This window comes from Choristoneura fumiferana, chromosome 16 (assembly GCF_025370935.1).
Source record: "Choristoneura fumiferana chromosome 16, NRCan_CFum_1, whole genome shotgun sequence".
NCBI lineage: Eukaryota > Metazoa > Arthropoda > Insecta > Lepidoptera > Tortricidae > Choristoneura > Choristoneura fumiferana.
The window spans coordinates 18,775,740-18,793,344 of NC_133487.1; the positions used below are offsets into that span (position 1 = coordinate 18,775,740).

General features: G+C 37.1%; 2 protein-coding genes across 2 annotated transcripts in view; both read right to left on the reverse strand.

Moving 5' to 3' along the window:
- Positions 1 to 17,605, reverse strand: part of gogo (thrombospondin-1 like protein golden goal) — a 533,136-nt gene that overhangs the window by 467,714 nt on the left and 47,817 nt on the right. The window lies entirely within an intron of this gene.
- Positions 2,892 to 5,613, reverse strand: LOC141436355 (juvenile hormone esterase-like). Its single transcript, XM_074099295.1, has 3 exons — positions 5,355 to 5,613; positions 3,564 to 4,882; positions 2,892 to 3,155 (listed from the first exon to the last, which is right to left on the reverse strand). The coding sequence occupies exons 1-3, from the start codon at positions 5,481 to 5,483 to the stop codon at positions 2,984 to 2,986; spliced, it is 1,620 nt and encodes a 539-aa protein (XP_073955396.1). The 5' UTR covers positions 5,484 to 5,613; the 3' UTR covers positions 2,892 to 2,983.

A 17,605-nucleotide genomic window follows, 5' to 3' on the forward strand; every position in this document is an offset into this window, starting at 1 on the left:
CAAATTAATATTTTATTGTTGTTGTTGTAATGTTGTGTCTTGTGTTGTGAACAAATGTATTTTCTTTATTTGTTTCTTTTTTAAGGCAAATTTCTGTCTGATATTAATAGTTTGAAATATTATTCGGAAAGACTGTTAATCAAGATTTTTTATGTATGTTAGTAGTAGGTAAATTATATTGTAGCCCAATGAATGATCGAAACGTCATATTTTCTTTCGATACCAATCCATTTGAAGACACCTAGCACATGTTAAGGACATAGTAATACGGTATTTGACTATTTTTTATATGTTTTATAAATTAAAAATTCACAATGCCTGTTATCGAATAGAGAAACAATTTTTAAGCTACCTTTACAAATAATAAAGTTATTATGGTTCGAAATTCAAGATTAGACAGAGAAAGACATACTGTCATGTGACGTCATACTCCAGTACCGCCATACTTGCTGCATAGAGAAAAGCGTTTGAGAAAGAGACAGGTATACAGATTTTTCAAAAAATCACTATAAATCCAATTTTCAACCGATTTAAATTTTCTCTTCGCTAAACACTATCTGTATATCTATATGTTCAAAATTATATTAAGATATGGTAAATTAAAGAGTTGTCAAATACCGTATTATGAATAATGACAAGCTACCCCGGGCCAAGTGATTAATTATTCCCAAACTTCATTATTTATCACATTATCTAGTCATTATGAATATTGTTCTGTGAACGCTGGGCAATTTGATTGCAAATGATTTTCAGGCAATCGAAGTATGATTAGCATTCAAAATGCAAATATAATTCCAACAGCACAGTTTGAAACACGCTGCGCACTGGCCCTCTCGATATATCACGGTACATTGCGCGTCCCCTCACCGGCCCCTCTATATTCACCCCTCCCGAATCTTCACTTACGCCGCACACCTTGGCAGCTAAAGTGCATTCGTTTTGGGGACAAAGCTTTTTTGACACCTTCACTCCACTTATAGGATACCTAGTTTGTGAAATTCGTTCGAGACCCTAAGTTTGCAAAGAATAACTAATAGAACTAAAGTGCCCTAAGTATAATTTTATATAACCTAACCAACAATAAGTTGGAAAACGCCCGACTTTGTCACTTCAAAGTTCAATATCTCAAAACGGCTGAACCGATTTTGATAGAACATATCTAAGAACCATCGCTAGAAAGCCAGCTTTCAATTAAAAAACCGAATTCAAATCGGTCCACCCGTTTAAGAGCTATGGTGCCACAGACAGACAGATAGACACATATACACACATAGCGGTCAAACTTATAACACCCCTTATTTTTGCGTCGGGGGTAAAAAAAAGCGCAAAGTCGTTACCTAAGTTTAAGTGTCTATTATATTTGGATTATTCGCAGTGGTTCTTTTGGAAGTGTAAACTCAGTAAAAGGGTCCCGTTGGCACCCTTTGGGCACGGAACCCTAAAAAGGAGAATACGGTATTTGACAACTCCTCAATTTGCCATATCAATATTAATATGAAAATATAGATATACGGACAGTGTTTAGCGAAGAGAAAACTTAAATCGGTTGAAAATTGGATTCTCTTTCTGTCTCTTTCTCAAACGCTTTTCTCCATGCAGCAAGTATGGCGCTACTGGCGTGGGACGTCACATGCCAGTATGTCTTTCTCTGTCTAATCTTGAAATTCAAACCTTTACAACTTTGTTTTTTGTATTTGTATATTTGTATTTGTACCTAGGTTAAAAATTGTTTCTCTATTCGATAACAGGCATTGTGTAGTTTTAATTTATAAAACAACAAAATAGTCAAATACCGTATTATCACTCGAAATAACACGTCTCAACACAAAAATTATTATTTTTTTATTCGACTGGATGGCAAACGAGCAAATGGGCCTCCTGATGGTAAGAGATCACCACCGCCCATAAAAATCTGCAACACCAGGGGTATTGCAGACGCGTTGCCAACCTAGAGGCCTAAGATGGGATACCTCACGTGGCAGTAATTCCACCGGCTGTCTTACACTCCGCGTCGAAACACAACAGTAAAAGCACTGCTGCTTCACGGCAGGATTAGCGAGCAAGATGGTGGTAACAATCCAGGCGGACCTTGCACAAGGCACCTTTAAGTCAAGTCAAGTTCCCTTGTTGCCCCACCTTCAAGTTTCCTTGACTGTACAATGCATAAATTCCGTCTTAAAGACTTTGTGTCAACAAAATAAATACCAATTAGTATTCGGTGGTGTGATTGCATTCGTCAGGTGTTCGTACCCTCGGCTTCGTGTAGCAGCAGGGGGGCAATTAATCAATTACCACCTAATAGCCCATCTATTAGGGCTCCATTTTGATTGTGACAGTTATTGGATTTATGGCGTTACACTGTTGCGATGAGATATAGACGAAAGACTCGCTTTGCTTTTTGTTTTGATAACAACCTAACTATTTAACTTGTAGGTTATAACTGCGTCCCCACAGAAACGAATTGCTACTAGAAAAGTAGGTAATTATGCCATGCAATATTTCGGAAGAGTACTTTATGCCAAACGATACATTTGACTAAATAATACTTGGTAATATGAAACATGACTAAATAATTATTTTTGAAACAATAACTTGCCATAAAAAAAATTACCAATCGTAAAATTGCTATAAGTTGTTTTAGGAAATGATTATTTGCCAAATGATAATTTGGGTTAAATATTGTGGGATGTGATACTTGGGGGAAAGTTTTTTGCCCATACATTTAGTAATCCAAAAGGAAAAGATAGTTTTTCATAGAAATACCTATTATGAAATGCAACCTTAATTTTCGGTGGCCTCTATTCGTTCGGAACCCTCATGCATTTGTTTTTTGGTTTCGTCTCTCTTATTTTGTTGGGTAACTCTTATTTCGATCGTATAAAACACATGTCTCGACTTACATCGCTTTATTTACTTGAATATATATTATTTTCAATTCAAGAGAATCAGGTGCAAGTGTTGTTAATTTTTTTTATAACGGCACTTAAGCGACGAAATGAGGCAAATGCTCTCTGAATAAACTTTCGTACAATTCCACCTCCTTCTGGTTGGGAGCGGAGGATGGGACCAGCTCCTCACCGATCTCCAAGTATGCTTCTGTCTCCGTGGTGTATTCGGGCCACTGTGCACCCAAGCTTTCATCCGGAGTCGGGTTTCTGAGAAAATACAATACAACTACTACTACTCATACAATGTCATATCACCATCAAATACTTTTCATCTATTACGTTCATCTTCATCTATTGCATCTATTTATTTTGTTAGATTAAAGATAAGGTTTCATGAAACAGACTCAATACAATAAAGGAACTGGTTCAGTTTAGTGCCGTTTTTGTTTTTTAAAAATAAACACACCTCGTCTCATCAATTTTACATGAATTCCCTATGAATTGCAAATTAGTAGTAGCTAATCTCTTGCTAATTTTGATAATTAGAATGACGATGTAGCAACTCCTAGAGAGAGATCTCTATTTTAGCATCTCCCTCCCACATTGGTAACCCCGAAGTAATCCCCCAACAATAACTTTTTATCTTTCATTAAAAAACCATGGTAAAGAACTTACCCGTATTTAGCAAAATTTGTCCAAAGCGTCGTCACGTTGTTTACCATTTTGAATGCGGCAGAGTCAGGATCTATTTTCATCTTCATAATTTTCATCGGGAAAAGATATGGCAGATCATCACCATGGGAAACCATTCGTCGAGTTCCGAATGTATCTCCTAGCCCAAAGGCATTAGTCAGGACGTTCAGCTCAGACTTGCAGGAGAATTTGTAGAAATAAAATGTATTATTGTTCGCTTTAGCACTTATCTTTTGCCATTGAATGATTCCAAAGGCGAAGTCTTCTATAGTACAAAAGGTCACCAACGTATCGAGGTCTTCTACAGGGCCTCCATTCCCATAGAAATGTTTTATTTTCATGGCAGTCTCAAACTGAACAGACGGCGCACAGTTCAACATAAAATATCTCGGAACAAAGTATTCAAAGAAATGTTTAGCTTGATCTTTAATTTTCGAGAAACCCCCTCTAAGGAGAAAACTGAACACGCCTTCATGCTCAGTGTACCCAGTGATGACTTCCACCCCTTCGTGAATTCCGTTACGCAATGCTTCGATGGGATTTCCGTAAAAGAATCTCTCATTGTCACCGAACTCTTTCTCACTGACGACAGCAAAGAATATATCAATGGCTTCCAATACTTTTTCAGCCATAAATACATGAGGCCTCACTTTAGCGAGGGATGATACTGGTTGCTCTCTTAAGAATGATCCTATCTCTTGAGGATCATTGGAATCTAATCCCAGCTGTCTAGCTAAAGCTGCAGCTCTGAGTAGCGGCACTCCAACAAACGGCCAGAAATTAGTTGTGTGACCGCTCTGAGCTATAGCACGTTTGAAGAGTCCTTTAGACATTGGCGAGATCAAATGGAAGCTGACGCTGGCAGCTCCACAACTCTCTCCGAAAATAGTAACATTATCCGGGTCTCCACCGAACTGGCTGATGTTCTTCTGCACCCAACGCAGAGCTGCCACTTGGTCTTTCATACCCGCGTTGCCGGGAACATCTTCAGTATCCAGGCAGAGGAAGCCGAGTACTTCTAGTCGGTAGTTAAAAGTTACGAGGATAACGTCGTGTCTCACCAGGTATTCTGGACCGTAGAAGTCGTCGTTCCCGCTGCCAGAGATAAAGCCTCCGCCATGGATCCACACCATCACGGGCAAGGGTTTAGCGGGAGTCAGATCAGGAGTGTACACGTTGATATACAGACAATCCTCGCTGCCCTTTGGCGTGGGATCGAAGTATGCATCTATTTGGTAACAGATCGGTCCAAATTCTTTAGCGCTGCGAACTCCCTCCCAAGGAGCGGGGGGTTGCGGGGCCTGCAACGTGTTGAAGCTTTAGTGATAGACAAGAGCGAATTTTTATTTTGTTTTAAAGACATTTCTAGTTACGTTAATGGCAAACTTATGTCGACGGGTTTCTGCATATTAACATGAAAAGTTAAAAGTAAAACTAAATCGTAAAGACTTAAAAGTAAACGGGTAATTGTAGAATCGGATCTTAAAAAGTTCTAAATACCTATTTTTTTGGCACATTTCAAGTTTACTGAAATTTGAAATGGGCTGGCGGCTGAGGTTTCCCGTCTTACTACAACATGGGTGTCTTTAAAACGCTAAAATGCGTACTACTTTTTGCAAGGCCATAAGCGGAGGTTGCTTTAACATGAGATGAACCGCACGCCCTTTGGGCGGACTTCATATAAAAAAAAACTTATTTATGAGAATACGAGTATCTTCTCTTAACACATATCACAGCTTATCTTAAATATAAATTTTGGTCCTTCCAACTTACTTTAAATCTGAGATCCCCAACAGGTGGCGCTGCGTACGGGATCCCCTTAAAGCTGTGGAACTGGCCACCCAATGGGTTTGTCACCAGTTCACCTTCGAGCACCCCATCACTAATTTCCACTTGACTCATTATTGCTGGTTGTAAAGAGTATCAAGTTTTACAACAGAGAGTATTTTCTTTGCTTTTTTGGAGCGCTTTATATACGAGTATGTTATCTCCTTATCGGATTAGGTTGGGACGTCCGGTATAACTGAATGGATCTAAACTAGTATACCGTGTGGGCGCCCAAATTATCATGATATCTAGTGATGGAATTTGTCGATTTACGTTTTTATCGATTTATGTTGACCAATTTTGTCAAAGCTTATGAGGTATTGATGTAAACTTGGCCACGCTCGAACTTCAGGGCAATTGAGTACGCAAAGTTCCATTAAATGATTTTAAAAAATATCAGTAAATTATATTAATGAAATATTTGCTTACACACATTAATGACAAAAAATGTTGTCATTAATTAGGTTGTACGTTGTTTCGCAGACAACATTTTAATAGAATTTCGTTTAACAGATTTTTTTCCTATATTATTGTTTTATAGAATAATCAATATATGGAACAATTACTTTGAAGAAATTTGTATCATTGATTTTTATTATAAATAAAATTCATTATTTAGGTATTCATTTCATACAGAATTACAAATCAAATATTCTTTATGCTTATATTATTTAGTTGATATAAAACTTATTCCAAAGAAAAACATTTCATGTGGTGGTAGTTTCTAAACGTTTTAATTCATACCTGCGACAAAATGCATACCCTCCCATAATGGTAGCGATTGGCTTTATGGTGTTGTCACAGTTCTAACTTAACCTACCTTACTTTTCTGATAGCGATTCGTCTTCTGGTGGGATCACAGTTCTAACCCAACCTACTTTTCTGGTAGCGATTCGCTTTCTGGTGGGGTCACAGCTCTAATCTAACCTACAATAAATTACTATATTAAAATGTGTTAATTTTTATTAAATTATGGACAACATAACGTCTATTTTTACACCGATAAAAAAATATCTTTAAAAAATAATTCTATGATTTGGCACAATTGTATGCGAAGTAAAAATACAAGGACTAAATATTATATGAAACATTTTCTGCGAAACGAAATTCTGTGAAAGAAGGGAACACTGGCTTTTACAAATATGCAGCATCCTCATAGGCACATCACTACGTCAATTTATTAAATCATACGTTTACTTTCGAGGCCATATACAAACAGCTGCCTTCCTAGTCCGTCGGGTGTCAACCACTACTTGAAGAAGCAATTAATTCATCAATAATTCCTAATTCCCGACAGCTTTTTTACCTTTGACATATAATTGAAGTACATACAAAATTATAGGACACGTATTTAGTTTAATAGCTAACTCTAACTGTTTTTTGTACTGCTTTTAATTGACAATTTTGTTACTACTTTAACATTGTAATTTTCGATCTGACATAATAAAATATTTTAGTAGGTATCTCAACAAAATTTTATTATCTTAATTTAATTTTGATGTTTGTTTGTACGCTGTGTGTATAACATTGTTTATATTTTATTACTATTTGTGATTGTTAGATCTTGTTTTATTTGTTATTATTTTATTTTTAAAGAACGTACTGCAGAATATATTTTTATAAATAAATGCAATCATAGATACTGCAATCATAGATAATGCGTAATGCAGTATTTTTTATTTATAAATAAAAGATGTTCATAAATTGTTTTAATACGATAGAGGATAATGAGCAGGCGGCTCGACTGATGGAAAGCAATCACCGCCGCCCATGGAGACCCCTCACGAAAGTAGAATTACGATTGTGTTGCCGATCTTCCCAAGGGCGGATCCAGGGGGTTCCATGGGGGTCATGACCCCCTGGGCCCAGAGGGCTTATTATGTAACGAAATTGGAATCACAATCGTTTTCACCGCTTCTTTCTGTCACACGGTATAAGACGAGGGTAGAAAGAGATGAAGAATGCGATTGCGAACGTCAGCGCGTTAGACAATACGACCTCTTATGACAACACTAGATATTTTTCAAAACTCATTGATCTTAATAATTTGTTTACGTTATTTGATTAAAGTTATTTGACCATGAACCTTCCCCCCCCCCCCCTCCGGCCACAAAACCGGATCCACCCATAGGCCTTCTCCAAGGATTTCCCACATCCATTGGTTTTATGCCAGACCTGATAAAGGCTAGTTTATGTAAGTATAATTAAAATATCTATCTATAATTGAGTAGGTTCCGACATAATAGACATCACTAAATTTAGACATTTTGTTTATGAATTTAATATTTATGAATAGGTATACTTGTTTGATGAATTTTGCTCTCTTAAAGTAGGTATTTGTGCACTGATTACTGTTTTAGGAAAATTTTGCTGGACTTTGAATTGAACATCTAAGTAATAATAATTATTTAGTACACTAATCCAAACAAAACCATGGGTACAAACGGGTCAAGTATCGATTGCTAGACGGATTTGGATGAAAGGTAGATAGATATCTGAATGTCGGTATAACATAAAGCCTACTTTTTAACCCCCGACGCATAAAGAGGGGTGTTATAAGTTTGACCGCTATGTGTCTCTGTGTGTCTGGGTGTCTGTGTGTGTGTCTGTCTGTCTGTCTGTAGCACCGTAGCTCTTAAACGGGAGAACCGATTTGAATGCGGTTTTTTTTGTGGAAAGCAGGTTTTCTAGCGATGGTTCTGGATCGGTTTAGCCGTTTTTAAGATACTGAACTTTGAAGTGACAAAGTCGGGGGTTTGTCCACCTTTTTGTTGGTTAGGTTATAAGTATACGTCTAAATACTTACGAGTGTATCGTCATCATGACTCATGATCTTATTGAATATTGTTGATTCTGATAAGAGTTTAGACTTTGAATTGTTAATACGGTATTTGACAACTCCTGATTTTGCCATATCTTAATATTATTATGAAAATATAGATATACAGATAGTGTTTAGCGAAGAGAAAATTTAAATCGGTTGGAAATTGGATTTATAGTGTTTTTTTTTGAAAAATCTGTGTACCTGTCTCTTTCTGAAACGCTTTTCTCTATGCAGCAAGTATGGCGGTACTGGCGTGTGACGTCACATGCCAGTATGTCTTTCTCTGTCTAATCTCGAATTTCAAACCTTTTTAACTTTGTTATTTGTAAAGGTACCTTAAAAATTGTTTTTCTATTCGATAACAGGCATTGTATAGTTTTAATTTATAAAACATATACAAAATAGTCAAATACCGTGATTGATAATAAATAATACACATAACAATAAAGATGTTAATCAACTTATGTAACATTATATCGACATGATAAATGAAAGACTAACCAACCAACAAATAGTAGGAAAGCCCCCGACTTTGTCACTTCAAAGTTCAATATCTCAAAAACTTCTGAACCGATTCTGATGAAACAAGTCTAAGAACCATCGCTAGAAAACCTGATTTCAAATAAAAAAACCGCATTTAAGAGCTACGGTGCCACAGACAGACACACACACACAGACACACAGCGGTCAAACTTATAACACTCCTTTTCTGCGTCGGGGGTTAAAAATAGTACCTTTGGATTGTATAAAATAGGTACCTAAAGAAGTAAATTTCTCGAAGAGCTTTTATAGCATACCTAGGTAAATTATTATATTGTGTAACGTAATAAATGGATGGGTTCCTAAATTTAAAGTTTATTTTCTTGCTGTTTATCGCAGGCAACAGCTATATTATATTGCTGCTTCTCTCATCATTTTCCCTTCGACCTAATTAATAACAACACATGGCGAAAATCCTTCCGAAAACAACATCCAAACATACAACAAAGTAGCTACACATACACGACTTTCAATCAACAAGAGCGTATCTCACATATTCGCATGCGTTCGAAAACGGACGTAAGTCCCCGAAAACAACATCTAAACATACAACAAAGCACCTATACATAAATAATATACCAACTTACAACAAGGGCGTATCTCAAATCTTAACATGCATTCGAAAACGGACGTAAGTCAGGAAGATACAGGGTTTTTCCTGAATCTGATAGACACCGTGACTTTGAGTAACTGATGTATACGGAATAGTCTACAGTCACGCGATGTGACGAGAGAAATGAAGCTGAAAGAACTAGTGTTTACATTATTACCTCGTTGAGTTACGAGTACTCACACTGAAAAAAAAAATTGCTAACAGTAACAAAAAAAAATGTTGCTTGTAACGTAACTTGGTGGAAGTGGAGGAACTGCATGAACAAACTTCTCTTGCATAAACGTAGTAAGTAAAGTTTTTAAGTCAGTCAGGTTTTCTTTCTTTCGTTCTTGTCAGATTAAAATTCAACAAAATCTGCCCACAATCTTTGAACCGTTTCCTCTGTTTATATTAAGCTAGCGCAGATCGTGTAAACTTTGAGCTTCGCTACCAAGAGCCACTTTCCATAGCCGTGTTTGTGCTCAAAGTTTCACAAACAGGTATCGACTTGGCGGTTGGCAAGTTAGAACACGCCAATAACATTCGAGTTTTCACATCGTTCGGTTAATAACTTTCCAAACGGTTATGGGATTTGATTTACGAAGTTATGTTTTGTTGGAAAGTCGTTCCCCTGAAAGGTTAAACGAATAGGTAGCGTAGTATATGTTAATTATTATAAATTGAAGGGTCTAGGACTATGACTCAACTTGTGTATGAAATTTATGATATTGGAACGGAATTGGAATGTGTACTTATATCTAAAATGGTTAAGTATTAGGTTCATATATGGGGTTGAGTTAAAGACGCGGTCGATATTATGTTAAGTGTTGTAGCATATTACATATTTAGTCTTATGATTATGTTATTATTGCTCCGGAAAATAAACATTATAAACATGACAATTGGCATCCCTGGTGGTGGACACGTACCTAAAAAAACTTATAACACCCCTCTTTTGCGTCGGGGGTTAAATATAAAGCCTGAAATAAAAAACTATATAATTGAAAAAACCCGACTGCGTTCTTCTCATTAGGTCGTGTAGATACCTAATTGTGCGTATGAACTCGTATCGATCATAAAACATCCCAATGGAGAGTAAGTTGTACAGTCAGCAACAAAAATATACACGCGTTTAAAGTGCCAAAAACATGTATACAGGACTTTATTGCCTGAACATTAGGGTAGGGTTGCCATACGTCCCGGTACGCCGGGACATGTCCCGGTTTGAAGCATGGTGTCCCGGCGTCCCGGCCGATAAGCAAATTGCCCCGGTTTAAGAATCATAGTTAAGATTGGTTTTTTGGAATCTTTTTGTATTTTTTATTTCAATTCCAAATTTTTACTTTTAGGCTCAACTAAATCGATAATTGAAAATACAAACTGAAATAAAGATGCGCCTACGAACAGAGAACCTGACTGGCAGATTGCTGGCATTAAGTGTAAGATTGGTTTTTTGTAATCCGTATTTTTTATTTCAATTCCACCAGTTTGTTACTTTTACGGTCATCCCGTAAAACCTATATCGAAAATACAACTCTATTCTCTTTGTTTTTTCTCTTGTCTTTGTATTTCGATATAGGTTTTACGGGATGACCGTAAAAGTAACAAAATTTGGAATTGAAATAAAATAAACAAACAAAAGAATCTTTATTGCTTAATAACGATATTTTTTGTAATGAGCGGTAGTTCCGATGGAGTGCCGAAAAGTTTCTCGATTAGGTCTCCCGTATGTAAATTGAAAATGCAAACTGCTAATAAGATGCACACAAACAGAAAAATAAGACCATCATTGGGAATCGTCGGTCCTCGGTATCGTTCAGTTTGTATTTTCGATACACCATGATGGTCAAGTTGTCCGAATTTCCTATACTACCTCTACTTTTTAAAAATGTCCCGGTCTGAGTCCCCACACTTATGGCAACCCTACATTAGGGTCGTGTTTAAGTACATATTTTTTGCACTTTGGCTGTATTCATATTTCTGTTGCTGCCTGTACAATATTACTTTATCCTAACAGAGTTTAAGACTTAGATTTGTTTCCTCTTTTTACTTTTATTTTTTGCGCAGTCGGGTTTGCTTTTGACTAACTGTTTGTACTATTACTTATTCTGTGCTCTAACCAAAAAAACTTCAGGGCTACCAACCTATTCTGTTATTGAACGCTATCGATTTGCTTATTAATATTTACCGTTGCAACCCTATAAAACATGGTCCTCGGAGGCGAGTTAATCGCGTGTCTCCTCGGAACCGTTCGGGACCACTCGGGACGTCTCGGGACGTCTCGGAACAAGATGTAGTGCCGAGTTAGGTGACAGGTAACCGGGGTACAAATTGGTTTGTGGTAATTTATATTCTAGCCTATTTTATAGCTTTTTTTATGTTAGGCCGTCGTTTTCCTTTGGGAGAACGGAATTGATCGAGTTTGACAACTCTTATAATACCAAAGGGGCTGGCTAGCAGTGCGAATTGGCCGTTTGGACAGATTGTCACGTTGTTATATTCTGAGTAAGTTTATACGAGCTTAGAATGCAATGTTTAGTAGGTACATACTTGTAAATTTTTCACATACTAACATTTAACTATTTTATTAGTATTTTTCACCGTCAACCCCTTGGAAAGGCTCGAGTCACGCAACGATCTTATGGAGACGCTACACTCGGAGTTTCGTTTCTGGAACACGGAAATTAGCCGAAGAAAATTTAACGACATAGATAGAAGAATTTGCGTGTTAAGTGGCTTTGGACGGGTCAGATCGCACAACAGATAGCCGTTGGGGGAGAGTGGCAACCATGAATCAGAAGACGAAGCGTTGGCTGCCTCCCAGTAGGTGGACTGACGTTATCGCGACAGTTGCGAGCAACTGTTGCATGTATGCAAGTGGCAAGTTGTCGTTCATTGCGACGTTCTAAGGGGGAGGCCTTTCTTCCACGGTGTACGTCTTCCAGCTGATGATGATGAGGAAATGAAAATAATTTCTAAAATAACATTGTAATGACGGAAATATACCGTAAGTTGCCAACAAAACATCCATAGAGAAAAAGAATGAAAAAAATATTAAATAACTTTAGAAATACTTCCGTCTTGTTGAACAAGCAACGTACAGCTATCTACAGTTTTCGCGGAACAGAATAAAGTTCAATCAACTTGTAAACTCAGGAATAAAAGGCAGAGAGGCTCAAAGGTTGTTTCGAGCTAAAAGTCCTACGGGGAGTCACGCGAGGTCTGCACCCACTTCGAACTGATCCTAATCTAGCCGACCTTTCAGCTTTATAGTTGCCCAAACGTTCAGGTTATCGATTTCGGAAACCAAGTCTGCTGCTAGTGCTTTTAAGAGATAACATACTGATGTGTATTTGATTCTGATACGCTCAATATCTGCCATTTATTCATTTACTTATCAATAAAAAAATACGGACTTAACTGCAGCAATTACAGTTAATTACAACCAATTAATGCGCTATTAAATTCAAAGATTTATTTATACCTGCAAATACTTACTATTGAATACTTTAATAAATTAAATAATTATTCTAATAATTACGTCAACATGTTAGTAAAAAAACTTTGTACCGTTAACGCTCTGCCGTGTCATGACATGAAAAAACACTGTAACTCAGGTTACAGTGTTTTGTGGTAACACTGTTAAATTGGTTTTTTAGAGCCTAATCTATATGTACAGTCAACGTCATAAATAAGTGATCATTTCTGTACCTTGTCGCTTTCAGTTGTTACACAATTTTGTATGGCTTTTCAACCAGCTTTTCAGCCAGTATCAGTGTTTTGTCGTAATAATCACACGATAAATTTGGAGTGAATGTTTTATTGAAAATCGGAATTTCTTCATTTTTAACGTGCATCTTATATTATGTTTTTTTATCCAATTAGTAGCATTATTGTTTGTATTTTATCCAAATTTAATTAAAATCGGCTGAATATTGACGGGTTTGTGGCCAATTAAAGAATAAAACAGTTTTTGTGATTTCTGAATATATATTTTTTAAGTAGATACAATGTTTTGTCATGACATGACACGGCAGCGCTGCGCTGCACTAACTGCCCCTCGCCTGGTCGATAAACTTAAGAGCGCCTGCCAATAATAAATAGCAGAAAACTGCAATAACGAAATATTCTACTATTAAAATTCTGGCAGGCGCTCCATTTTTTTTGCGCGCCATTATCTTGTTTCGACAAAATTATTGCATGGAAATGATGGGGAGAAACGAGATATTCATTAATATGTGCGCGATAAAGATTCGCATTTATTTTTACAGCCATATATATGTGGGGAGAGTAATAAAATGAGAATAAAGATGGATGGAAGTGTCACATAAACGCACCCCAGTGACCGTGTGTTTTACGACGAATTTGTAACGGGCGCAATCCTGAAAAATTCCGCTTGCCGAAGCGAACAGGGCTTTTCGGCCGTAAATAGGTGCCTGAGGTAAGCTATTGCTGTCCGCGGGATTTTGTAGGTATGTTGACGAATGATTATGAATGTTTTGGGTAGACTTAGGATGCCTTATAGAATGATACAGTCCCCATTAGATATTTCGGAGCTGCCTAGGTGTTCAAAAATATCAGAACATGCACTCTATTATTAAGGTGTTAGAGAGTTCATGTTTCGATATTTTTGTCATTTATGTATGAATCACCTTGGGCGCTCCGAAACATCTGATGCCGACTGTACTAGGTATAAGGGTTTACATGAAACCACATGTGTATGGCCTAGAGGCAGCTATTTTGCACACGTCGTGAAGCAACATGGTAACGTCAACCGAAGTTTTTATTTCATTTCCATATTCATCTCCTATTCATGTTGACGACCAGATGGCGTAGTGATTTGAGAACCTGACTACGAAGCTTGAGGTCCCGGGTTGTATTCCCGTGTCGGGGCAGATATTTGTATGAAAAATACGAATGTTTGTTCTCGGGTTTTGGGTGTTTTATATGTATTTAAGTATGTTTTTATCTATATAATTATATTTATCCGTTGCTTAGTACCCATAACACAAGCTTTGCTAAGCTTACTTTGGGACTAGGTCAATTGGTGCGAATTGTCTCGTTCGAATTTATTTACTTACTTATTTATCTCCACGTCACGGCAAACGTAGTGTAGGTACCTAGGACGCCCTCCGGCCAGTGCCCTTAGTGTAAGTTTTCGGTTACAAAATACGTCTCGATCGCGTTCGCGTTAAAATCTCAATTTGTATGGAAACGAGAACATCACAAACGTTCCGCTAGAGGCGCTGTTCGTGTTTCCATATTAATTTAGATTTTAACGCGAACGCGATCGAGACGTATTTTGTAACCGGAAACTTACACTAAGGGTACAGGTGGGTGACGATCTGCAAGAATGCTGGTAGAAGCGATGCGTCGAGCCGAGGACAGGGTGCAATGGGGCTCATGGGGGGATGCCTATGTCTAGCAGTGGACTGCTATAAGCTGATGATGGTGATGTTCCAATGGTTGTCTTTAAATCTTCTAAATCGAATTTAACTCGCCTTAGGTAGTACTCCTAATGCCCAATAACCGTTAGGGGAGACAGGCCTCCCACTAGGCTAGGTGGACTGACGACTTTGCGAGCGTTGCTGGCAACCGGCGGATGCAAGTGGCGAGGTGTCGTTCATTGTGGCGTTCTAAGGGGAAGGCCGTGCTGATGGTGATGTTTTTTTAATATTTAAAAATTTTCTCATTGAACTGAGATAATTAAGAAATGTAGGAAAATAGAATTTGAATCATTCTTTACATTTCTGTCGCTCACGTAAATTCAATTAAAAATAATTACCCATTACTAAGAGTTTTTGAGCGTCACGATTTAAATGGGTCCCGACTGTTGAACTTTAAATTAGCTACTTAACAGAGTTCTAGATCACTAGACTTATTTTCTTCCTTTTAGTTTTGGCAGTCGGGTTTTTGATTTTTTTAATTTAATGTTTTCTTTTTCACTTTTTTGATATTTATGTTAAAACGGTAGACTAAAACTATTATAACTTGTATATATTTAAAATGGGCTAATTATTAGCTTTCATTTGATACCCATATTGTTACAATACAAAATATTATTATTTTTCATTCCTCCGCCATATTTTTTTTTGCAGATGCCATATTGAAATATTATATAGCCTGTGTCGCTCCGACAGTTATGACGAATCCAATGATACCTCATATAGGACCAAAGAAATGGCTACGGCATACATACCACATACATACATACATACGCTCGAAAAACATAAACCTCCTTCGGGCAGTCGGGTAAGACAAAAAGACACTGAGTAAAATGCCACATAGCACAATCTATAAATTCACATAAAAGCAGGCATTTAAATGCAAGTCGGTAATTCGAAATTCCCGAATTATCCAAAGATATTACTCACCGTAAATTCATTTCGAAGTTCCAAATGACAGCTCCAAATTGACGCCTCGTCTATTTCTGCAGAGATCAATAATTGCCGATTCTATTCTTCAATGTTCAATCTAATTCGAACGACCGCTAGGGGGCGATTTTATAATGAAGTTGAAAATGTTTGCGACAACCCTAACGTTAAGGCGTTTACAGATTGGGCAAATTTCCCGCGCGCTTTTTTGCAATATTTATTGGATAGTTATTATTTTTTTAGTTATTCGAACAGATATTCACGTCCAATGCGTTTATACTTAATGCTTGACGATTAGCAATAGATAATCTAGTCTTCTATAGGTAAGTACATGACGTAAAGTGACGTTTGTCAAATTATTTATTTCTTATTATGAGCTGAAAGTTGTAGTTATGCGTTCAAGCTTAAAAACTTTCTTAGCGCGATATAAAACATGAACACTAGCGATATTCATGCTTGGTTGCAATGTAGTTCATTTATTCCATAACTCGGTGAGGACCAGTATAAATTGTAATAACAGTACTTTGTAACAAGATGTTAACTATTAAACTGAACAATAAAATGCCAAAGAGAATGATAAGTATAATATTATATATACTTAGTATTAAATAAAAATATGTATATGTATTATATCTCTGGCATTTTATACTCCGTGACTATTATACCTGCTACTAACACCGTTGAGTAAATCGTGTGGTCTCTGTTAGGTGATATTATAGGCTATCAAATTATGCGATCATCGAATCTGTTACATAGTAACTAATCTGTAACAATCGGTATCGGTGCTTCGAAAAATCGCAGCGATTTCTCGCGAATTTCTTCACATTATGACCTTCTCTTTACCGAGGTGCGTCTCGCGCGTGAATTACAAGGCGCCGGCGCTAGGGTTGCCAATCCTCAGATTATTACAATTGTTAACATAATTACAACTTGGCCAAGTTGTCAGCACTGATTATGGCAATCGAGGAACAATTTGGACTGTTATATAACTAGAAAATTAAAAAGATTTGAGTTACCAGGGGTTTTGGAAGTTAAGGGAGGCTGGCGTTGAGATGGTTTCTGTTATTTATATTTCAGTATGGCACCATGTTTTCTACTGATATAACAAACGCTAAAGCTTGTCACTCTGTCTATGTGTATTTGGTACCTACTCTTTCAAAATCAAAGTGGGTAGACAGGTTTAAATTTTAAGCTACTATTTTCACAGGAATATCAAAAAAGTCAGAAATAAAAATACCCGAATGACCCAAGAAGCTTTAAAATAGAAATTAGAGGGTTAAACTAGTGCAGTAGTCTAGAACTCTGTTAAGTAACTTAAAGTTCGTAAAGTTTTGTTTTTATACACTTATTTTATTTCTTTCTAACACATTTATTTTTAATAATGGCTACGTGAAAATAAATAATTGGGTACTTAAGTAATTAAAAACAAAACAATTCAAGACAATTACAAGACGTACAATGTTCACTTTAGGTATCAAAAACACGCTACCAAAAAAACTAATACATCACACCAAAACTAATTCCAATTCTACGAAACCGCTCCCGATCCCCGATATAATTGCGTGGTCACACACGCTATATTTCGGTAGAATTAGCCGTAATCTGCTGCATTAAATAAACGCGTTGGTCACGCGAGGCAACCCTAAGGGCTCCCCCTGTCTGCGAATGCAAGTTGATTTTACTATGGGGAGTTTTGGTACGTCAATATTGCAAGGTACGTGAATATCGTCGGATAGATGAGCATTTAGGTGTGTAAAGCTGGGTCTCCACTGAGAGAGCCGCCGCGCGAAACAAACGCATGGGGCATGCTTTTGTTCGACAGAGCACAAAATCGCACCGAAAATGGCTGCCGTGCGTGGCTCCCTCA